Below are 22857 nucleotides of genomic sequence, written 5' to 3' on the forward strand. Positions count from 1 at the left end.
ATATATATCAGTCTGGCGTGGAGCCCCAGGCAGGGCTGGAGGAGGATGAGGAGCTGAATGAGGCACTTTGCAGGGGGATGGACGCCCCCCAGCCCTGCCAGGCTCCCGTGGGTGCCCAGCAGCCCCGCACTGAACCGGGTGCCTTGCGGGTCATCCCGCTTGTCCCCAGGCCTGGGTTGGTTCCCTCTCAGGTCAGGTTCGTGCCCTGTGCTGGTTTGGGGGTTGTGTTTGGTGAGTTTGGGGTAGAGGTGGACGCGGTGGGTTTGGGAGCGGGGTCCCCCACTTGTCACCGTGGGCTCGTGCGGCTCCAGCCATGGCAGTGGGCATCGGGGCGGGCGAGCTGTGCCCGTGCCCCTCTTGTCACAGCTCCGCCAGCGCTCAGCCCTGCCAGGATTTCTTTTTCGCTGGGGGGGTGGGTGGCGGGGGCGGGTCCCCGGGGCCACCCGGGTCACCCTGGCACCCTGTCCCAGCCAAGTGCTGTGTCAGCAGCGTTGGCGTGGACTTACGCTACCATCTAGCGGCTGCTTTGCCACCGCTGTCCCTGGCTCAGTGCGTGTCCCCGCAAGCCGCCCCCTCCCCACCCCGTGAAGCCCCCCGTGACCAGGAGCAGGGTGGGCTGCGTGGCTTCTCCTCCGGAACGCTGTGGCTGGCTGGACTGGGGGGGTGGTGGCAGCTGTCACCCCGAAAGCCACCGGGTCCCCGGGGTGGGAGCAGGGGGTAAGGAAGCTGCGGGGTGCTGGGGGGAGATCTGGGGGCGCGGGGGTAGAGGCGAGGAGGCAGAGGAAGGTGTTTGATGCTTTGCTGGGATATAGGAGTTGCCGTTGTGGGGAGCGCAGTCCAGAGAGCCTGATGGGGTTTTGGGGGGGTGGGGGGATGTTCTGCCCCTCCAACGTCTGTGGAGAATTGGGCCCAGCCAGGTTTTGCCTCCATAAAGGCAACTGCGGTGGAAGAGCCCAATTCATCCCCCAATTCCAGCAGCCGGCTGCCCCGGAGCAGCAGCAAAACCATTCCCGGTTTCTCCCAATAAAACCATTTCTGAGCAGCCCCGTGGCCAGCAGAGCAAGGCTCTCGCTGTGCCCCCTCCCCACCCCGGTGTTTGCTCTGTCACCCGACCATTCCCACACCCAGCAAACCACCGTCCCCAAATCCTGCTGCTCCCCCATTGCTGTCACAGATGCTGCCGTTGTCAGTGCACAGCTCTCCCTAATTATCTGTTGTTTTTCCACGGAAAAAGGTGTCCCCTCACAGTGACTGGTGCTGAGCTGCTGGGCGATTGCAGATAAATCCGTCCGTGCCTCAGTTTCCCCTCTGGGGGGACAGTTCCTGCAGGCCTGGACCAGCAGGCTCAAGCCTGGTCAAGTCTAAACCCACATTTTTGGCCATTTTCCACTGTTGTCTGGCCGGTGCTGCCGCGGAGATGTGGCTCCGATCCACGACCCAGGAACTCTGCGGGTTCTGCCAGTCCCTGGGGAGCTGAGCCAGGGGGCACAGGGACAAACCCCCGCCCTGCCGCGGGTGGGGACGGCTCCTTCCCGGTCACGGGGGCTCCAGCAGCATCTGGGGGCTCGGGGCCCCGGGGAGGGGGCGATGCTGCGGCTGCCTCGTGCCAGGCTCCGGCCATCTGCAGCTCCCCACGCCCGTGCCCCGCACCGGGGGCTCGCTGGCTCCGGAGCCCCGGCCGGGCGGGGTGTGCGGGCAGGAGCGGAGCTCCGCACAGGGGGATGAGGGTCCTGCGGAGCATCGGGGACACCTGCTGACGCTGGATTCAGCTTCGGGCGCTGGGCAGGGCAGTGGTGCTGAGCTGCTCTGTCCCCTCTGCAGGTGCTGCAGGGACCAACGAGGCGGGAGGGGAAGGGGCCAGAGCAGAGCCCCCAGCTCTGAGCTTTGCTCTTCCCTTCAAAATCCCGGCTCAAGCTCTTAAGCAAAAATGAGACTGCAGCACCTCTTTCCCACCTCCCCATCGCTTCTGGCCCCAGGGCGGACCCTGCTGGGAGCGGCAGGAGCTCTGTGAAGGGCTCCGGGGCTCCCTGTGCCCACCCACATTCGTCTCTTCCCCGCGATCAATATCGCTCAGCATCAACATAAAATCGATGCCCCTCCCCTGCCCAGCCTGTGGTCACCCCGCAGCCAAATCCTTTCCGCCCCTCACCCCTCCTGGGGGCACCAGTGCTGGCAGAGGGGAAGGACAGAAGGATGGGGACCAGGACGGGGTCCCTCCCTTCAGCCCCTTCACACGGGGACCTGCAGGGCCCCACTCCCTGTCCCCAAGAGCCTTCTCGGTCGTGACAGCAGAACGGGGGACGCACTCTGATGACACGGCCGTGATTGCACCGGGATTGCGGTGACACAACTGCGTGGAAAAGCAGGTGGCAAATCCACACGGGTCCTGACCCGCTCCTGCCACCGGCACTGCTGGGGACAAGGGGCCTTGGCTGGGGACACGGAAGAGTGGCATCATTTCAAGTCGGGAGCTGGACAGACAATGGTGGGATCAGCCCTGCTGAACGCATGAGCAGGCAGGAATGGGCAGGAATGGGCAGGGAAAGGGCAGGAATGGGCAGGAACAGGGCAGGAACAAGGCAGGAAAGGGCAGGAATGGGCAGGAACAGGGCAGGAGTGGGCAGGAATGGGCAGGAATGGGCAGGAATGGGCAGGAACAAGGCAGGAATGGGCAGGAAAGGGCAGGAATGGGCAGGAATGGGCAGGAGCAAGGCAGGAATGGGCAGGAACAGGGCAGGAATGGGCAGGAGCAAGGCAGGAATGGGCAGGAACAGGGCAGGAATGGGCAGGAAAGGGAAGGAACAGGGCAAGAATGGGCAGAACAGGGATGGAGTTGGGGCTGGCAGAGCTGGAGCTCAGCACACCAGAGGTCCAGAAGCACCTCTCAGTCCATTGCTCCCTGGATGGGGTTGGCCCCCCAGGCCAACCCTGGTCTATGAAACCTCCAGCTGAAATTAAAGGAAGACTTTAATCACTGGGGATGAATCACAAGTGGACCCTGTCCAGCGCCAGTGTCAGGGGGTACCCCAGCCCTGCTTTGTCTCAGTGCCTGGGTATGGATTGGGGTTTGTCTGAAGGGCTTTTTGTCCCCTCCCATGGTGGACAGGGACAGCACATGTCCCTATGGCTGTGGGGAAACATTGTGTGGGCAAGATGTGTGCCACACCCAGAGGGAGTGGGTTTGGGGTGCTGGGAGGGTGGGTTTGGGGTGCTGGGAGGGTGCCAGAGCCTGTGTATGACAAACATGGGGATGACAGTGACAGTGCCGTGGCCATGGGGTGTCCCTGGCTGTGTCCCTCAGGGTCCAGCCACGGGTGTGGGGTGGCCAGAGCCGATGGCCACAATCTGGCACCGGGGCTGTGCCTGGGGCTGCCCGGTGCCAACCACCTCCTCTCCTCGGCTGTCCCTGCCACACAATCTGCTCTGTCCCCAGCCCTGGGCAGCCTGCCACCCTGCCTGGTTGGGGGCCCGGCCCTTCCCCAGGGATTTTTCCCTGGGATGGGGAAGCAGGGGCACATCCAGCGCTGTTCCACTGCTCCACCATGGACCCGCGGGATCCAAAGTCCTTGTAGGAGGTGGGGTGAAGCAGGAGCTGTAGAGATGCCTGGTGGTACCCAGGGATGGTGGTGTGTTCCCAAGCCTCCTGGTATGTCCCCAACCACCTCAGCATATTCCCTAAGTCCCTGGTATGTCCCCAAACCCCCTGCCCCCCTCCCCATATGCCCAGCATTTTCCCCATAGCCTGACCCCCACGGGCTGGGGTGGGGGCCAGTCCCTCCTTCCCATCAGTGCTGAGGAATTCATTACCGGCACAGCTGGGCCCTGCTGGGGAGGCCAAGCTACAAGGAAAATTAACCTCTTCCTCCCCAGCCTGCAAGCACAGCCTGGGCCCCGTCCCTGTCACAGCTGGCAGGAAACGACTCTTGGGGAGTGCTGGGGGGCTGTGGGGTGCTCTGCATGGGGGCAGCTTTGCAAACCCAAATGCTTTCCAACCCAGCGTTTCCAGGCTGTTATTCGCAAGGGAAGTTGCTGTGTCTCCTCCACACATGGCCTTGGGGGCAGGGGGACTTTCTGTGCTCACCCCCCTGGAGGAGGGACCCCAAACCTGTGTCCTGGGGCTGGAGGGGGTGAGGGGGCATCACTCAGTCCTGGCTTGGCTGAACTTGGAAGCCCCCCCAAGGGGATGGGTGTTCCCACCCCAAATCCTCTAGGTCAGTGTTGTCCCTGCAGCTCTCACCACCCCTCAGTCTCTCTTGGGGCAGAGCAGGGGCAGAAGGAGCTGGGCTGCCCCCAGTTTGTTAGAAAGGTTTTATTTCTCTGTATTTACAGACTTCATAAAAAAACCAACAACAACAAATCCCTCCCCTGCCCTTCCCTCCCCCTCCATGGCACTGTCTACCCACAGCCCTGCCCTAGGGGTGTTGGGAGGGTTTCTGGCTGTGGGGCACAGGGCTGGGACCCCACTCAAGAATGGGAGTGCCTGGAGAGGCAGCAGGTAGGGTGTCACCCTCCCCCCTGAAGCCCTTACATTCACACTGACACCCCCAGGCCTCCTTAATTCCCGGTGCAGAGCGTTGAGCCATGACCTCCCCCCGTGCGGTGGGGCTGACCCCGTCCCGTACCCTCATCTGCCCCCGCAGGGCAGGAGGGAACAGCCCCTGGGGCAGAGCTGTCCCCTGCCAGGGTCCCCCCAGCTCCTCATGGCCCCTGTCCCCCCAGCACAAGCGGAGCTGGCTGTATGGCTTTCAGGACTTGGCTGTGCTGTAAAGCAGAGGAGGTGAGGCAGGGGACAAAGGGGTCCCCCAAATACTGGGATCCCTTGGTAGGGGCTGCTTGGTGGAGACATATAAAATCTTATAAATAAAAGGAGATATAACGGGAGGGAGGGTTGAGATGACCTCCCACAGGTCAGTGCCAGGTTTTTGGGGGGCTGAAACCCACCCAGCTGTGCTCCCAGAAGAGATGGGGAGCTCCCCCCAAGCCCTCTGCTACTGTGGTTCTGGGGGTGTCTGGAGGGCTCATGGGGGTTCCCCACGGTCCCCCCTGCAGCCAAAGCCCTTCTCAGGTTCAAAGCTGGGTGTGAAGACAATAAAGGGAGTGGGGTAAGGTGGGTCTGGGGCACACAGTTTTGTCTCCTCTCTGTCCAACATCCTTGTGCAAAGCTCTGTGTCCTCCCTGGGCACCCTGAGCACTGCAATGCAAAGACATTTGGGGGGGCACAGCCAAAGGAAGCAACGACCTCTAAAGAAAAAAGGAGATTCACCCCAAAGCCACCCCGGAGCTTCCTGGGGGTGCCAGCATGGGTCACTGGTTGTCCCCGGGCTGGTACTGGGGCTCGGTGGCAGTGAAATAATCCTCGAGGAAGGACTGGAGGTACTCAAAGGTGGGGCGTTCCTCAGGTTCCCTCTTCCAGCACTGCACCATCACCTCATGCAGGGACGGGGGGCAGCTCCCCGGGCACTGCATGCGGTACCCCCGCTCCACCTGCTCCAGCACCTCTCGGTTGTTCATCCCTGTGTGACAAGGACAACCCCCCGCTCAGTGACAGCACCCCCATGGGCCAGCCAGCGGGGAAACTGAGGCACACAGTGGGTTGGGAAAGAGCCCAGTTTAGCATTGGTCTCTCTGGTGGGGAAACTGAGGCATGGGACAAGCGAGGGAGGGTCAGCCCCTCTCTGTGCTTTGCCCAGCCCACTCCAGGGGTGCCCCTGCCCCAGTGCCCATACCTGGGTAGGGCACCCGGCCTTTGGTCACCAGCTCAGTCAGGAGGATGCCAAAGGACCAGACGTCGGACTTGATGGTGAACCTCCCAAAAAGCGCAGCCTCCGGAGCCGTCCACTTGATGGGGAACTTGGCACCTGCAAGGGGAGACAGGTGAGCCATGGCTGGGGCTGCACCTACACCTAGGGTACCCCACACCTGGGGCACCCACATCTGGGGACACCCCACACCTGGGACACCCCACACCAGAGGCACTGTCACCTGAAGTGCCCTGTACTGGGGGTGTCCTGAACCTGGGGTGCCTGAAAGGGGGGCACCCTGCACTGGGGACACCCAGCACCCATAAATCCTCTGCCAGGGGCAGCTCACACAGGGGACACCCGGCACCCAAGGCACTCTGCACTGGGGTATGCTGCACCTGGGGCACCCATCACTTGGGCCATCCATCAGTCAGAGCAGCCATGCCCTGGGGCACCTGTCCTCTGGGACACCCATACCCCGGGGTGATCCAAGGTATCCATCACCTAAAACACCCATAAATTTGGGGCATCCATTGCCCAGGTGACTCAGCCCCAGGGATGACCATCTCCAGGCTCCGGGGCACAAGAGGGAGGACAGAGAGCAGGAGTTCCCACCCTGCCGCGCCGTGTACTCATCGTCCTCGATGAGGCGAGCGAGGCCGAAGTCAGCGATCTTGCACACGAGGTTGTCCCCCACCAGGATGTTGGCAGCACGGAGATCCCGGTGGATGTAGTTCATCCGCTCAATGTACGCCATGCCCGCCGCAATCTTGGGGGGATGAAGCAGTGGTGAGGCCCCAGCACACCCTGGGGCTGCACCCCCACCCCGCACCAGCCCCCCGGTACCTGGGCAGCCATGTCCACCAGCTGGGGCAGCTTCAGGTAGCGACCATCCCCGTCCTTCAGGAAATCCAACAAGCTCCCTGCAGGCAGAAGGAGTCTCCATCAAAAACCCCCAAAAACCCAAGGCTGCCCTCCCCTGTGAGCCCCCTGCCCTGGCACCTTGCCCAAGCTCACCCTGGCTCATGAACTCGGTGACAATGTAGATGGGCTCCTCCGACACCACGGCGTAGAGCTGCACCAGCTTGTCGTGCCGCAAGCGCTTCATGATCTGAGCCTCCTCCAGGAAAGCCTCAGGGGACATGGTCCCTGGCTTCAGCGTCTTCACCGCCACCTTGGTGGTGCCATTCCATGTGCCTGGGTTGGGGACACAGAGTCACCACGAGCCCAGGGGACAGCCAGCCCAGGATGGAGGGGTGTGTGGACGGAGGGGTGTGGGGGTGCATGCTTGTGTGGCTGGATGGATGGATGGATGGATGGATGGATGGATGGATGGATGGGCAAGGAATCAGGGCAGGGCAAGGAAGGGATCTCTTGGTGGGCATTGTGATCCCATTGCATCCCCCACCCAGAAGAACGAGTTCCCCTCACCCCGACCAACCTCACCCCATTCCCAAAGCCTTCAAGGATTCTGTGCCAAGTTTCCATTTCCCGCACACAAGTGGGTACCACCTGGCACCCTGTGATGTTCCCTGCCAGGACAGAACCAGGCTCCTCCTGCCCCCTGTGCTCCCCCACCCCCGGCTGGCTGGGCCAGCCTTACCCATCCACACGGCTCCGAAACATCCCATGCCAAGTTTCCCGTCGAGGGTGATGGATTCCCGCGCTATCTCCCAGGCGTCCTTAGCTAATCCCAGGGTCTGTGGCTTCACAGCAGGGCACGGGTGGGTGAGCAGATGGCACAACCCGTCGTTGTACTCTGCGGGGCATGGGGGGCAGGCAGGGAGGAGGAGGAAGGGGATGTGATGGGATGAAGGCAGCATGCATGAGTAGAGGAAGCAGGGGATGACAGAGGAAGAGGATGACGAAGGTGGGACCCCCTGGCCTGGTCTTGTGGTCCCATCTGCAGCAGGGGTCTGCTTGCCCATGCAGAGGTGACATGGGGCATCTTGGGGTACCCGTTGTGAGCCCAGAGCAGGACATAATTCCTCATGCCAGCAAATCGGAGTGACTCAGCCTGTCCTGGCAGGTGTGAGCTTTTCCCGGTGGGGTGCCAGGCCTGGGGGTACCCCCACGTCTCCCCTGCCTCTTGCCCTGGCTTGCCCACCAGGCCCTACCCATCCAGACTTCCCCGAACTGCCCATTTCCCAGCTTCTTGAGGAGCTGGAGGGATTCACGGGGGATCTCCCACACATCTTTGGTTTTGACTGAGAGGTCGGCCAGTTTGGGGGTTCCCTTGTGGCACGGCACGGCCAGGCGGCAGCACAGCCCAGCTGCCCGCTCTGCAGGGGGACAGGAGTCAGTGTGGACCCCCACCAGCCCCTTGCTCCCCTCCCACCATCCCAGACATCACCAAGGCTCCTGTATCACCCAGCCACCCCCAACATACAAATGCATCCCCCTCCACCTGCCCCAAGGACAGCTCCACACCCCCTCGGCTGGGCAGGACCCCCAGTCCCTCCAGCCACACCCAGGGAGTGGGTGATGCCCACCCTCTGCAGACCACGGGAACTCCCTGCACCCTGGGCATGGCAAAGGGGAGGCTCCCAGGGAGTCCCTTAATGCCACCGACAGAGCAGCCCCCTCCTTCCCCGGCGCAACCCCGTCAGCCCAGTCTCTTACCAAAGCATCTTCTGAGCTTTCCCTACTGCTCTTTTTGCCCCCCCTTTGCGCCCCTCACCCCACCCTACCTATATAGTGCTGGACCAGCTGCTGGACCGTGCTGAACTGGGCACGGGTGGTGATGTAGTACCCCCCGCTATCCAGCTTCCGGATCTTATAGTGCTTCACGTGGTCTCCCTTGGCCTCATCCCAGTCCCGGATGGAGAGGGAGTAGGCACCTACGTGGGGATACTGGTCAGGGAGGGATTTGGGGCACAGCCCCTGGTGTCCCCACCCCTGTCCCCGTACCTTTGGTTGTCTCACTCTCCCGAATGAGGAAGGTGCCTCTGCAGTTGGTGTGGCACAGGAGCTGCCGCTCTGCGTCTTTGCGCCCGATCTTCCCAAAGTACCACCTGCCAGGGTGATGGGCTCAGTGCCAGGAAGGCACCACCGAGGGGACCACGGAAGCCCCATGCCAGCACTGTGGCACTGCCGGGGCTCACAGGGACATCTGGGCCTGAGGCAGGTGGGGCTGGGGTTTGTCTCCATCCCTTTTCCCTCGCTACTCACTCTTCTGCCTGGATGGAGTCCACAGGGGCCACGTAGTTGCTGGGGATGTAGCCCGTGGCACCCGAGCTCAGTGACCTGGCCTCCCACCAGTCCCCCCTCCCTGGGCAGGGAAACAGAACATGGAGGAGGAGGGACAGACAGACAGACTCCTCACCCTGGCCACAGCAGGGCCAGACCCGCTCTGCCCCAGCCGTCTCTGCTGAGACCGCTCCACTCGTGACACGGGGCCCTGGAGCCGAGCGGGGCAGCCCAGGCGGAGCTCGGGTCCCCAGCCCGGGTCCTGCGGGGGGACCCAGGGCACAAACGCACCCCCCCAGGTGGCATGTGGGTGCTGGGGGTGGCAGGAGGCCCGGGGGCGCTCACGTGTTGTTGATGATGTGAAATTTCTCCCCTTTCTGGAATGACAAGTCATCCTCCGTCCTGGCCTCATAGTCGTACAGGGCGATGAAGAGCGTCACCCCCCCGCCTGTGGCACACGGAGGGGACCACGGTGACCCCAGAGTCCAGGGGTGCGGGTGGACACCTCTCCCCATCACCCAGCCACCCCGCTGACCTGCGATGCCCCCGCTCCGCGTTTGCAGCACGTTGGAGGTGAAGCCGCCCGGCTCCGCAAAGGACGGGGCCAGGGGCACCGCTGGCCCCTGGAAGTTGTTGAAGTCGGGGATGCGGGTGAAGGCGGCCCCTGGCTGCGTGGGGTCGGGGTCGTACTGGGAGGCAGGGGGCTGGAGGGAGCCTCCCTCTCCCCCTGCCTGCCCTTTGCCAGCCCCCTTCTCTTTGCAGGGCACACAGCCCATCCCGGGCACCGCCTGTGGGACAGAGGGTCCGTGAGCCCGGCAGGGCGCGGGGTGCGCACCCATGGCTGCGGGCGCTGGGTGCACCCCGCCGGCCCCGGGGGGCTCTGCCACCCCCCAGCTTGGCGAACTGGACACCAGGGGGGCACTGGGGTCCCCGTGGGCACCGCCAGAGGCACCGCTGCAAAGAGGGCTGCGCTGCCCAGGGGACCCCACGTCCCCCTGGCACCCGTGGGTGCTCCACGGCGGCTCCACTCACTGCGACGGCTCCTCAGGTCACTTCAGCTGCTCCATGTCACTTCAGGGAGGAGAAGAGTCACCTGTGGACACCAGGGAGGGCATCAGGTGTGGGGAAACACCCTTGCCATGGGCTGTAACACCCCTCCATGGGATAAAATAACCCTGTACAGGCTGCAGCACCTCTGCATGGACTGCAATACCCCTTCCAGGGCTGAAACACCCCTGCACATGCTGAAACACTTCTGGCAAGGGATAAAATACCCCTGAATAGATTGAAACACCCCACAAGAGGATGTAACACCCCTGCCACGGGCTATAACACCTCTACACGGGCTGCAACACCACTGACTTGGACTGCAACACCACTTGCGTTGGCTGTAGCATCCCTGCATGAGTTACAACAGCCCTGCACAGACCGAAGCACCCATGCACAGGCTGTAATACCCCTGCAGGAGCCAGAACACCCCTGCATGGGCTACAACATCCTGTCAAAGGCTGCAACCCCCCTGCGTGAGTTACAATGATCTGCGTGATCTGCAACACCCCCACAAAGCTGTAACATTCCTCCAAGGGCTGCGGCAGGCTGAAGCCACATCCTCAAGTGTGTTTTTTTCTCACTGTGTCCTCACCACACCGCTCACGTCCTCTCAGGGCATCTGCATCCCTGAGGCTGAAGGGGAGCCAGACCAAGGAGCCCCCAAAGCGCCCCCATCCCCACAGCCTCAGCTTGGCAGGGAGTGGGGGTTTCGGGGAGAAAGGTCCCCGCTCACATCGCTGTGGTCAGGACAGGCTCCTCCAGCCGCATGTGGTGAGAAGGTGTCACAGAGGAGGAGGAAATGGGATCTCTCCTGTCACGGCTGTAAGGAGACATCCATCCCCAGCCCTGTCTTTGTCCTAGCTGCCGGGCACCCACCCACACCAGTCTGCCCAGTCTGCACTGCAGCGTGCTGAAGGTCACTCTGTCTCCAGCTGAGAGCAGAGGCAAGGAGCAGGAAGGTGTCCTGTCCTCTGCACTCCACTGAGCAGGAGGAGACAAAGGTTTTGGGGTGGATGAGATGTTTCAGGCAGGTTTTCCCAGTCATTGATTCCCTTTCCTCACACTCAGTAGGGTTGGAAAGAGCCCAGCTCTCCCCTTCCATCTCTGTTTTCCACACTGGTAGTGTGGCAAGGCCACAGCCATTGCTGACAGGGCAGCGTTGCCAAATCTGAGGAAACTCGGCTGGTTGGGGATTTTATTCCTGATGATAATTAATGGCTATTTAAACTAATGAACAACCCTGGCTTTCACAAATCCAGTTCCCCCCTGGGTGGGAATCACCCACCCACCACATTTAGAAACTTCCCATTTTGCTGAATTTCAATGCTGACCAAGCAGTGGAGCTGCCACGGCTGCCAGCAGGGATGGGGACGGCAAGGAGCATCTTCCAGGCAAGTGCAACCCCCCAGCATCGCAGCATCAAGGCTTCAGGTGCTGTGCAGCAGCATTGCACCCAGGCCTCCCTTTCCCTGCACATCCAAGAGCCCCCTGAGCTCACCCCAGGGTGGCCCAGAGCCATCCCCTCGCGCTGGCCATGGGAAGGGGACGCAGCTGCTGCCGTGGCTGCCGGTTGCACGGTGGTGTCTGGCTCCAGCTTGCCCAAAAAGGAGCTGCTTGGAGCCGGGGAGCAGATGGCAACTGAGCCCTTCCCGCCTTGGCTCCCCCAGTCCCGGCCGAGCTGCCAGGTCCCGCCCTGCACTGAGACTCAGCCAATTGATCACCCCTGTCCCGCCGGGCACATCCCTGACTGCCCATCCATCTGCTCCCCAGGCCCCTGGGACATGGGGCAGCTCAGCCCCACCCCCAGCCCCCAGACAGGGCACAATACCCCTTGCACACCCAACTGTCACCCCACGTGTCACCTGCAGGGCCGGGGTACCCCTGGGGTCACCTCCATGGCCTGCCTCCACTCCCCTGATGGGAAGAAGAGCAGTGGAGACCTCTCTGGGGCTCTGGGGGGATGCAGCCACATGGAGCAGTACGGGGGTGCTGGGACTGTCACACTCCATGCCATGGAGACAAGCCACGGTGGCATTTGCCAGGCTGAGGGGGCCACAAACCCCCTGGGCAGGAGGGAGCTGCCAGAGGAACTCACACAGCAGCTATGCAGTGGGAAGAGGAAGCAGCAGGAGCGTGGTGTGGGGTAGGGGGGAAGGAAGAGGATGTTGCTTTGGCCATCAAGAGGCCATAGGACTGGCAGGACCTCGAGCCCTGGGGATGGTGGCAGCTGGGAGGGTCAGGCAGGGATGGCAGCAGGGCTGCAGCCCCCTGGGTATCCCGAATCCCCCCATGCCTTGTCCCACACTGTCATTCTGCTTTGCTCTTGCTCCCTGGGAAGAGGAACCGAGAGGGTGCACAGCCCAGCCTGGTGCCACCGAGGTTCCTCTGTCACCCTGTGGCTCTGGAGATCCCTTGTACCAGCAGGAAAACGTAGGCATGAGGTAGCTGCAGCGCAGAAGGGGAAGGTGGCTCACCAGGACACAGGACCTGGAGCTGGGTTCCCATCCCATGTCCAGGACTCCACAGACCTGGGGAGGGGACAAGAGGCCACATCTGCCTCCCCCATCTGCTCCTTGTTCCAGCTCTGTAGCAGATGGTGGTGTGTCCCTGCCCCTTCCCTGCTGCCCCCAGCCCCAACTCCACCCAGAGGATACCTGGAGATGGAGCTCAGTTCACCCAGTGCCTGGTGAGTCCCCTGCGGCTCCCAGTGGGAGCAGGTTCCTCCAGAACAAGGAGGGATGACAGCCCATCCCCTGCATGCCCACGAGCAGGGCTATTCCCTGGGATGGAAAATGAAGGACTTGCCAACCCCCAGAAGCGATCTCCACAAGCCCACCTGTCAGCCACCCCTGACAGAGGGGTCCTCTTGCACCCCTCTCTGGCAGAAGATGCTCAGCAGAGGGGGAGCCCCCCTTCCCCAGGCTTCCAGCCCCACCGCTGGCCGGGAAAGCAGGATTTCCGCTGGAAGAAGAGCAATTCCCGGATCCAAGGGGCTGCAGGGGCGGAGGGAGGGAGCCAGCCAGGGCTCCAAATACAATGTCCCGGGAGGAGCGGGGTGGGGAGGGAATTGTGCAGGGCAGGAAGCAGAGAGTTCCTGTCCCTCCTTGGGACACACCAAGGATCAGGGACGAAGCAAAGCTGCAGGGAGCAGGGGGAGCATCCGCTCCGGCCAGGGCCTGAGCCCCCTACAGTTCCCCCAGCCCCAGCCACGGAGAGCTCAGCCCCCAACATCGCCCCGGAGCGCTGGCTGGGCTGGCATCCCTTGGGCACCTGCGGGGACGGAGGGCACAGGTGTGTGAGGTCTGGCAGGGTGTCCTGTCCTGTCCCCTCCCCAGCGTGCGGCTCCGGCACGGTGCGGGCTCCGCAGGTTCCCCGACGTGGTGTCACCGCCAGTCAGCGCCAGGATGGCGAGCTGTAGCTGGTGGGAGCCCCCAGATCTTCACACACACACCGCAGCCCCCTGTTGACCCGTTTACCTCCAGGATGGCGAGGACGGACGGGGGTCTCTTCCCACCCTCAGGCTTGTCCCAGGGAAGCAGTGAGGGCACAGTGAGGGCAGGCTCCCCAACAGACCCCACCAGTGTCATGGGACCCTCTGTCCCCACAGCTCCGAGCCCGTCCCTCCTGGGACCCAGAGCCACCCCCCACATCTCTCAGCAGAACACGGCGAGGGCATTAAGAGACCCCAGGCTCTTACAGGGTGAGCCCCCCGCCCCCTGCAGCACACACCGCACACACCTCCTACCGTCACCCTCCTGCTCCGGCTGGCAAGGACCCCCCGCTCCCACGGGGCTCCTGACGGGACCCCCGGCCGGGCAGCCACGGCAGCCCCCGCTTCGCCCAGCGCTGGGGGCCGGGGCTGCAGCCGTGGGAGAGCGGGATCGCCCGGCCGTGAGCTTCCCCTGTCTCTTCGGCGGCTCTGGCAGCCGAGCAAGAGCTTCCCCTCCCCTCGCCCCCCCTTCCTCCCCGCGCTCGCAGCAATGGTTCATTGTACCAGCCAGCCCAGCCGGCTGCTGGATCCCCCCCGGATCCCCTCTGGATCCCCCCTGGACCCCCTTCCGAATTCCCCACGGATCCCCACCGAATCCCCCTCCGGATCCCCCCTGGATCAGCTCGGCGCTCTCGCTGGGGACCCCAGCCTGCCCGTGGAGCTGGGACAGTGGGGAACGGGCATCGGGGGGCTCTGGTCCCCAGCAGGACAAGGAGACGCTGGCGTGGATTCCCAGGCTCTGCCTGCTGGGATTTGTCCGGTGACAGGACGCACACAGCAGCCACCCGCTCCTCGGGCACAGGCTCTCAGGGGCAGGGCAGAACCGTGGAGGGGCAGTGAACAGCCCACCATGCCTGGGTGATGGCAGGTAGCTCTGGGCTGTGTTCCAGGGGCGTCCCACACTGAGTGGGTGTCCCCACCACCCCACCCAAGACAGGGTGCAGCTCTTACGTGGCTCAAGCCAGTCCTGTGTCCGTGGATTGTCCACTAGACATCGGACCCCTTATCTGCCCCTTATAAAAGGTAAAAGTTACTGGTGGGATGGCTCCAAGATCTGACATCGGTCACACCAAGCCACAAACTTCAGTGAGCTCTGGGATTGGGGTAAGCCACCCAGACCCTGTCTGAGTGCCCCTGCACCCTGCCTGAGCCCCGGGCATCCTGTGTGATCCCCCCTGCACCCTGCCTGAGCCCCGGGCATCCTGTGTGATCCCCCCTGCACCCTGCCTGAGCCCCGGGCATCCTGTGTGATCCCCCCTGCACCCTGCCTGAGCCCCGGGCATCCTGTGTGATCCCCCCTGCACCCTGTCTGAGCTCCGGGCATCCTGTGTGATCCCCCCTGCACCCTGCCTGAGCTCCCCTGCATCCTCTCTGAACCCTCCTGGAGCTGGCTCTGTCCCGGCTCTGTCACACTGTTCTCCCACACAGCTGGGCTGGAGTGGCATCCTTCCCACCTCTCCACAATCTTCCTCCTCCTCCTCCTCCTCCTCCTCGCCCTGCAGTTAACCCTCACGACCTCTTTCCTCTGTGACAGTGGCTCCGGCTTCCAGGTTTCTTTCGGCGCTCTCCCGGGGTGCGCCAGGGCGGGTGGGGGCCCTGGGTCCCCACCAGGCTGGGGACCTGCTCCTTAACTTGTCACCTCCTGACTCATCCTGAGAGGGAAGGAAGCCTGGGGGGTGTCCCTGAGATCCATGCAGTGCACCCATCCGAATGCTGCTTGAGGCACTTTGGGGCTCATCCTGCACCTCCCATCATCTCCCGCAGCGCCCGGCGTTGCTCCATCTCCCTCTCCGGGCCCTGCCGGGACACGTTTTCCCCGCCGAGTGCCCCGGGGTGCCCGTCCCCCCTCCGGGCAGCGCACGGGGCCGGTTCCTGCCCCGGTTCCTGCCCTCCTCCGGGGAGGGCCCGGCCTCTGCACTGGCTCTGCCGGCTTTCGCCGCCGCTGCCTCCGCTTAGAGCAGAGAAGCCGCTGCCGGGCGAGCCGGCCGGGATGGGAGCTCTCCTCTGGCTCGTGGCCTCTGCGCTCTGCATCGCCGTCCGGGGTGAGTCTGACCCTCCCGGGGACACCCCGGCCATGGGAGGGAGATGGGGGCACCCCACCAGATCTCCCGCTGCACTGCAGCCGAGGTTTGAGTCTGGGGAAGTGGTTTTATTGTGTGTTGGGCCCCAAAATTCGCAGTTCCTCCAAGACACAGCTGGGGTGGGTAGGAAAGAGGGTGGGGGGGGAGATGTGTCTTGAGGTCTTGGTGGGGATGGGGGTGTGAAAATAAGACTAAATTGAGGTTTTAATGCAAGGGGTTTAACCCACCAGGCAGGGCAGCCAAGTGTGAGTTGACAGGGGTGGCAGGGTGACCATGCCCCCGTGGGACTCCCTTTCTGGGTGTCCATAATGCCCAGTGGGGCTGGGAGGTGGCTGCAGCTCCCCCAAGCCTGACACTGTCTGTGGGTGCCCAGGGATGGTACCCACTGACGTGTGTGGGTACCCACAGCACAGCCTGCGGGGCTGGTGGGGGTCTGCTCGTCCCCAGCTCCCCGAGGCTTGGGGGGAGGGTGTGCTCGCCGCTATCCCAGGCTGGGCAGGTGCTGTCTGGGTCTGGCAGGTGCTGCCGGTCACTCCTGGCAAGGAGGAAGATGCTGAGGGAGGGAAGGGCTCGTTCCCAGCAGTTGTGTTGGCGTGGGGTTGCACAAGCTGGGAGCCCGGAGGGAGACTGGGGAGGTCACTGGAAGATGCCAGGCAGAACCAGGCATCTGCAGCTTGGTGCCAGGTTGAGATCCCTGGCATCCCTCAACCATGCTCTGTGTGTTGGGGACAGCTCAGCTGGGTCCCACCTTGGAAACATTCAAGTCCAGGGCCACCAGTGCTGGGGGTGACACTGTGGCATCACCTCAGCAGTCACTCAGGAACTGGGGCTCCCCAGGGGTGCAACAGTGCAGGGCTTGCTCCAGCGTCACGGCAGGCTGTGGCATGGTGCTGACCCTGGGAGGGTGTTGGTGCCTCAGTGTCCCTTGGTGTGCCTTAGATGAGCTCAGGAAGCTCTTTTGGCCAAGCAGGGAAGGCCCAGGCTTGGCAGCCTCCCCTCCCCATCTCAGTTTGGGGGGGACACACAGCCCCCTCACCCTGCCCCTCTCTGCCTTTCAGGACAGGACAATGGGCTCTCCCACCCGCCCCCTCACTTTGGCTCCATCTACCACGTCCGAGGTAATGGGACCCCGCAGCCCCCCGTGGGGGGGAGCAGAGGATGTTCAGCACTGCTGGGACCGGGCTGTGCCAGTGCCAGACTGGGGCAGGTTCCCACAGCTGAGTCTCTTCCTGAGCCATGGGCGCGCTGCCTCGGTCAGCTGTGGCTCTGCAGACTCTGTGGGGCTCAGGGAGGGATGTTGGGGTGCTGAGGCTTTGGGGCTGACCTGTGTCCTGTGCCGGGGGCTCGCAGGGGTCATTAAGCTGCCTTACGCTGAGATTGAGGAGCCCTTTGAAGCCTGGTACAACCTGACGGGGAACAAGAGCCGGATCCAGTATTACGGAGGTAAGAGTTGGGCACCCAGCTGCTCCAGCCGCGCCCACCCTGCACAGCAGGACTCCCGTGCCTCAGTTTCCCTTTCCCTGGCACAGGGCAGGTGATAACCTACCAGCTGGCAGCGGTGAAGCCCTATGGGATGAGGTACAAGATCACGCCAGAGACGACTGAGAAGGAGGTGAACACCAGGAAGTGCTTCCAGCTGCCCGGCTCCAAGGAGGATGTGGTCACGGCTCAGAGCGTCTTCCCCAGCATGAGGGGCTTTAAGGTGGGAAGCTCAGGGCCTCGATCTGACCTGCACCCCAAAGCAGGTTGTGGGAAGGAGTGCTGGGAGATGCTCCTCTCTGTCCGAGGGCTGCAGGGCACTGGGACTGGCCAGGACACGTCCCCACACCCCGGGGTGCAGGGAGGGTCATTTCCCCGCCCAGATTGGGGCCGGACTCCTGGCTGCTTTCCCAACTCCAGCAGTCGTGTTGGGACGTGTCACATCCCACACAAATGCTGGCATTTCGGCATGGTTTGGGGCAAGTCTCTGCACAGCAGCTCAGCTCCTGCCGGCCCCAGCCTGCGTCAGGGCTAGGCACAGCACGAGAGCAGTGGGGACAGCAGGTTGTCACTGAGCTGGACACATGCTGCGTGGCGAGAGGTTGGAAACACGCAGGAAAAAAATCTTTTCAGGTTTTGGAAGAGAGCACAGCCAGGCCCCCTGCTATGGGTGCACAGAGTGCTGTGCACAGTGGAGTGTCCCCAGGGCACCACTGAGCCAGACAGGGGGTTCTGCCCTGTGTCACACCCAGTGTCCTTGCCCCAACTTCCATCTCACACACGGCTGTGTGCTGACGGCCACGGAGCCACTAGACCCAGCCCCAGGGCCTGGTGTGTGCCCTGGGCTGTGCAAAGGGGCTGCAGGGGCAGCAGGAGGGCCTGGGGGAGGTCGGGGTCCCCTCGCTGAGGCCGTGTCCCCCCCAGTTCCTGCGGGAGGAGTACTACGAGGGCCGCTACTGTGCCGTGTGGCAGAACGTCACCCGCTGGGCACAGAAGAAGAATGTCTACACCCTGTGGGTGACCAACTCCAGCTGTGGGGTGGCCCCCGTGCACTACGAGATGCGGGGGTACAACAGCCTGCTGGGCTCCCACTACGACAAGTACGAAATCGCCTACACTGACTTCGACAACAGCTACCCCCCGTCCATCTTCAACCTGCCCGTCAATGGTGAGCCAGGGAGGGCCCCCCTCTCCTGTCCGTGGGGCTCGGGCTGACAGCGTCCTCTTTTCGCTGCCCAGAGACCAAGTGTGGGGTGCTGCCGGGGAACGTGGCGGAGCACCGTGTGCTGGCAAACCCCATGGAGGACCTGGTGGGGCAGCACCGGCCCTGGGCACACTGCGTTTTCCACGAGTACCGGCGGCAGATGGGGCGGCGCTACAGCTCCGAGCGGGAGCTGGAGCACAGGCAGAGCATCTTTGTGCACAACATGAGGTACGGGCAGGTGGGGAGATGAGGACTCTCTGGGGGTGCTGCTCACACCGAGGAGGTGGTGGCAGTGCCAGCTGGTGCTGTCCCCACCACGCTGGCAGGTTTGTGCACTCGCGGAACCGCGCCGCGCTCTCCTACACGCTGGCCCTGAACCACCTGGCCGACCGCACGCCGCAGGAACTGGCAGCCCTGCGGGGCCGCCGTCGCAGTGGGACCCCCAACAACGGGCTGCCCTTCCCCAGTGAGCTCTATGCCAGCATCATCCTGCCCGAGAGCCTTGACTGGCGCATGTACGGTACGTGTGGGCTCACAGGGACACCGGGGTGCTTCGGGACTGAGCGCTCCTCACCCAGGCCTGCACTGAGTCCCACAGAGCTCCCCTGTTCCCCATCACTACACTGGGGAGCCTGTGGAGCTGTGCTGTCCCTTGGGGTGCACATCTGTGAGGTTGGTGAGACACTGGAACAGGCTGTCTGGAGAACCTGGGGCTGTCCAAGGCTTGGAGCAACCCAGTCTAGTGGAACCTGCCCATGGCAGGGGGTGGCATGAGATGGTATTTGAGGTTCCTTCCAATGGAAACCATTCTGTGTTCTATGATGAACGGCAACTGGGTCATCACTTGGCCCTAAATTCGCTCTGGTGCCCCAGGGACAGATGTGACATCTGAAGTGACATCTGGCTGCACCCATGTCCCTGTCAGCTGGGAGTGACACCCCCAGAGCTTGCCCCTAGCCAAGAGCAGGGCTCCCAGGTTTGCTGGTGCATTCCCCCCTTTCTCAGTTAGCACCAAGATCTGGCTGTGCTGCCTCTGACCTCAAGTCCTGCCTCAGTTTCCCTTCCATCTACCTCCATCCCTCGGTGTCAGCCCAGATTCTCATCCCCACCCCATTGTCCCCAGGTGCTGTCACCCCCGTGAAGGATCAGGCTGTCTGTGGGTCGTGCTGGAGCTTTGCTACCACGGGAGCCATGGAAGGTGCCCTCTTCCTCAAGGTGGGAGCAGGGCTGTGCCCCACAGGGTGGATGGGGTGCCTGGAGGGTGCCTGTCCCCACCTCTGCACCGTGTCCTCCCCACAGACCGGCGTGCTGACCCCCCTGTCCCAGCAAGTCCTCATTGACTGCTCCTGGGGCTTTGGGAACTATGCCTGCGACGGGGGCGAGGAGTGGCGAGCGTACGAGTGGATCAAAAAGCATGGGGGCATTGCCAGCACCGAGTCCTACGGCACCTACAAGGGGCAGGTGAGGGTGGCCCCTTGTCCCTGATGGCCTTCCCAACGTCTTGGGGCTTTAAAGCCATGGTGGGACCCACGTGCATGTGTCAGAGGCACTAACAGGCTCTGGAGATGAGGATGTCACCTCGTCCCCAAGGCACCAGGCTTCCGTAGTTCACAGAACTGTCAAAGCCAAGCCCCAGGGCTCATCCAGGTGGATTTGTCACCGTGTCCCTCAGTTTCTCTTCTTTCAAAACAGGGACAAAGCTCCTCCACCCATGTGTGGAGGCAACAGCCCTCCAGGGCTTTGGTGCAGAGCCAGCTCCCCACATTGTGTCCTTGAGCAACTGGCAGAACATCCCCACCACCCTGGGCTTGAGAGGACAGCGGGGTCAGAGCCAGGATGCTCTCACAACCCAAATTCCAGATCACTCCCTGCATCCACAGGGTCAGGCAGGGGCACAGGGTCCCAGCGAGGGATCCTGGGGGCCCTGATGACAGTGTGTGTCCCCTGGCTATGTAGAATGGCTTGTGCCACTACAACCAGTCTGAGATGCTGGCCAAGATCACGGGCTACGTCAACGTCACCTCGGGCAACATCACAGCAGTCAAAGCTGCCATCTACAAGCACGGCCCCGTGGCTGTCAGCATCGATGCCTCGCACAAGAGCTTCTCCTTCTACTCCAATGGCATCTACTACGAGCCCAAGTGCGGTGAGACAAGCAGCACGGGGCACGGGAGGTCCTGGGTGCCCAAGGAGATGCCAGACACCTAGGTCCCATCTTTTTGGTCAAGGGAGGGGTGGAGGGGAGGAACCCTGAAGTCCTCTGCAGCACTGAGGGTAGCCCTGGGAGAAGGGGTGCTGTCCAGACTGGGATGTCCTCTGGACAGGGATTACTGGACAGAGATCTTCTCCAGGCAGGGACGGTCTCCAAAAAGGAATGGTGTCTGGAGAGGGGTACTCTCTGGACAGGGATGCTGAGCAGACAGAGATACCCTCCAGACCGGGGGGCTCTCCAAGCGAGCTCTCTCCAATGTCATTCCCTGCAGACAACACACCAGGATTGCTGGACCATGCAGTGCTGGCCGTGGGCTACGGAGTCCTGCAGGGAGAGACCTACTGGCTCATCAAGAACTCCTGGTCCACATACTGGGGCAACAACGGCTACATCCTTATGGCCATGAAGGACAACAACTGTGGTGTGGCCACTGAGGCCACCTACCCCATCCTGGCCTGAGGCACCCTGGCTCTGCAGGGAGAGACCTGGGCGACATTCTCAGCACTCAGCCCTGGATCAGGCCCTTGAGTGCAACCATCAGGAAGTTGGGGCCACAATGGGACAGGTCCGTTCAGTGCTGGACGCAGGGCAGGACAGGAACACAGCACTGGGCTTGCCAATAAAGACACTGGAAAAATACTGGATGGCTTCTACGGGAGGGATTCAATTGCTGCCCACACAGCAGTGCCCCCTGTGCCCCAGGGACATATCCTGTACAGATCCCTGTCCCCAACCTGTTTTTTTTTGTCCTGTGGGACCCTAGAGGCCTCCTGGGGAGGGGACAGTCCTGCCTGGCAGAGCCAGCTGGCTCTCACAGCCAGTCCCAGACACCTGGGGCCAGGGGAGCGGCTCTTCCAGCTCTGAGGTGGAGCACAAACAACCCCAGGGATTTCTGCTGAGATGAGAAATTCCTGGCGTGGGGTGTTGGGGAGGGGGAAGGCCTCCACCCTACGCCCCACTGCCCGAGTGCCTGCTGTGGCTGCAGGTGGGGACCTCATCACCGGGGAGTTTGCCAATGCCACCAGCCAGGCACCTTCACTCGCTGGGGCTGCTCCCCTTTTACACTGTGGCTGTGGCTCAGCTGGGTGCTCCTTGTTTGGGCTCCAGCTATCCTGGAGAGCAGCATCAGTGCACAAGAACACTAAAGCTGTGCCCCTTAGCCTGAGCTGCTGGGGCCCCCTATCCTGGACGGGGCTGCTCTGTCCCTGTCCCCATGCCTGGAGCTGTGGAGGGGCAGTGGACACACTCCATGGGGTGTGGGGTGCACACAGGGTCCTGGGGTGCCTCTGAGCTGGTCACACCCCTGAGCTGTCATGCTCCTTCCATCCTTCCTTGCTCCCGAGCTTCACCCCAAAACCTCACAGCCATGGACAAGCCTCACCATGAGCTGAGGGTCTGCTGCTGTTCTTAGGGTGTCCAGGCCACAGGTCAGCACACTCTGAAGGTTCATTGTGGGGGTTCTGGTGCCATTCTGGTGATGTCCACCCCGGGGATGGAGCTGGGCTGGAAGCTACAGTGTGCAGCCCAGAGTTCCCAGTGGGAGCTGCTGGCACTGCCAGGCTCTGATTCCCAATTCAAGAGCCCAATTAGCAGCCAGCAGCTGGGAAGGGAAACCTAGAAGCAGGGAAATGTCATCCCTGACTTGTAGCTGCATCTGCAGAGGCTCTACCTTCCCCCAAAATGGAGTTTTGATAATTGAGAAGTGACATCCCCCATGGCTACACCCCAGTTTTGTACAGCAAAGCACTGGCAGCACCTAGGGAGCAGCACTTCCCTCCAGGTGACACAACTGCTCTCATCAGTGGTGGCAGGTCATCATATTCCCTTGTTTTCTTTCACTTGTTCACCTGCTTATTTGACAATTTGCTGATTGTTGAAGGGGTCTTTAATCATTCCCAGAGGGAGGCTGGCTGGAATTCATGTCTGGGAGAGGAATGATCGCTGCACAGGAATAATGTGGTTTATTCCGTGGGAGTCCAGATCTCCAGATCTTTGATTCTCTTGACTGCAGTCAATAAAACATGCTTTGACTTTCAGGGAACCGTGACTTTCAGGCTCCCTTTGGATAGTTGATGTCCTGAATTTGCTGCTGAACACAGAGGTGGCTTCGAGAGCTGGAGGTTTTGTATCCCTGTGAAGCATTTACTGAAATTGTGCATTCATGGCATTAGGGATATTGCAGTCCGGAGCGTGGGTAGTTTAGATGCCTGGGAACTTAAAAAAAAAAAAATCTATTTTTTATATTTGAAAAAGGAAAAAATAAGAAAGGACATACCTAAAAGGGAGGTTTGCTATTTGCAGAGCCAGATGTAGGTTCTGGCTCCCAGCCCAGCTGAGCTGTGACCTCCAGACCTCCCTGGGCACCCAAACCTCAGAGTGGCTCCAAATTTTGCAGAGCACAGCAAAGCACA

General features: G+C 62.2%; 2 protein-coding genes across 3 annotated transcripts; one reads left to right on the forward strand and one right to left on the reverse strand.

Annotated features, from left to right (window-relative positions):
- Window positions 1-4297: 4297 nt before the first annotated feature.
- FGR (FGR proto-oncogene, Src family tyrosine kinase) lies at window positions 4298-13917 on the reverse strand. Its single transcript, XM_058856394.1, has 13 exons — window positions 13719-13917; window positions 9466-10023; window positions 9276-9378; window positions 8913-9008; window positions 8652-8755; window positions 8432-8581; window positions 7859-8023; window positions 7345-7500; window positions 6759-6938; window positions 6588-6664; window positions 6357-6510; window positions 5727-5858; window positions 4298-5513 (listed from the first exon to the last, which is right to left on the reverse strand). The coding sequence occupies exons 2-13, from the start codon at window positions 9767-9769 to the stop codon at window positions 5305-5307; spliced, it is 1830 nt and encodes a 609-aa protein (XP_058712377.1). The 5' UTR covers window positions 9770-10023; window positions 13719-13917; the 3' UTR covers window positions 4298-5304.
- A 343-nt stretch (window positions 13918-14260) lies between these two features.
- On the forward strand, window positions 14261-22410 carry LOC131587970 (digestive cysteine proteinase 1-like). 2 transcript variants are annotated; one of them, XM_058856391.1, is made up of 12 exons: window positions 14261-14574; window positions 15005-15512; window positions 16610-16669; window positions 16902-16994; window positions 17081-17253; window positions 17955-18198; window positions 18270-18462; window positions 18561-18754; window positions 19358-19449; window positions 19534-19695; window positions 20191-20380; window positions 20718-22410. In XM_058856391.1, the coding sequence occupies exons 1-12, from the start codon at window positions 14512-14514 to the stop codon at window positions 20903-20905; spliced, it is 2160 nt and encodes a 719-aa protein (XP_058712374.1). In that variant the 5' UTR covers window positions 14261-14511; the 3' UTR covers window positions 20906-22410. The 2 variants fall into 2 exon arrangements, with proteins under 2 accessions (XP_058712374.1, XP_058712375.1); XM_058856392.1 differs by having other exon boundaries at window positions 14278-14574; window positions 15235-15512; window positions 20718-22397.
- Window positions 22411-22857: the final 447 nt, after the last annotated feature.

This window comes from Poecile atricapillus, chromosome 24 (genome assembly GCF_030490865.1).
Source record: "Poecile atricapillus isolate bPoeAtr1 chromosome 24, bPoeAtr1.hap1, whole genome shotgun sequence".
In the NCBI taxonomy this organism is placed as follows: domain Eukaryota; kingdom Metazoa; phylum Chordata; class Aves; order Passeriformes; family Paridae; genus Poecile; species Poecile atricapillus.

Bases quoted from the DNA above. Each gene is read 5' to 3' on its own strand.
- LOC131587970 (XM_058856391.1), top strand. From the start codon at position 14,512: ATGGCTCCAAGATCTGACATCGGTCACACCAAGCCACAAACTTCAGTG. The intron at 15,513-16,609 runs GTGAGTCTGACC...TCTGCCTTTCAG, and splicing joins GCTCTGCATCGCCGTCCGGG to GACAGGACAATGGGCTCTCC. The intron at 18,199-18,269 runs GTGAGCCAGGGA...TTCGCTGCCCAG, and splicing joins CTTCAACCTGCCCGTCAATG to AGACCAAGTGTGGGGTGCTG.
- FGR (XM_058856394.1), bottom strand. From the start codon at position 9,769: ATGGGTGCGCACCCCGCGCCCTGCCGGGCTCACGGACCCTCTGTCCCA. The intron at 8,756-8,912 runs GTGAGTAGCGAG...TCACCCTGGCAG, and splicing joins GACTCCATCCAGGCAGAAGA to GTGGTACTTTGGGAAGATCG. The intron at 6,939-7,344 runs GTAAGGCTGGCC...TCCCCAACCCAG, and splicing joins TTTCGGAGCCGTGTGGATGG to GCACATGGAATGGCACCACC.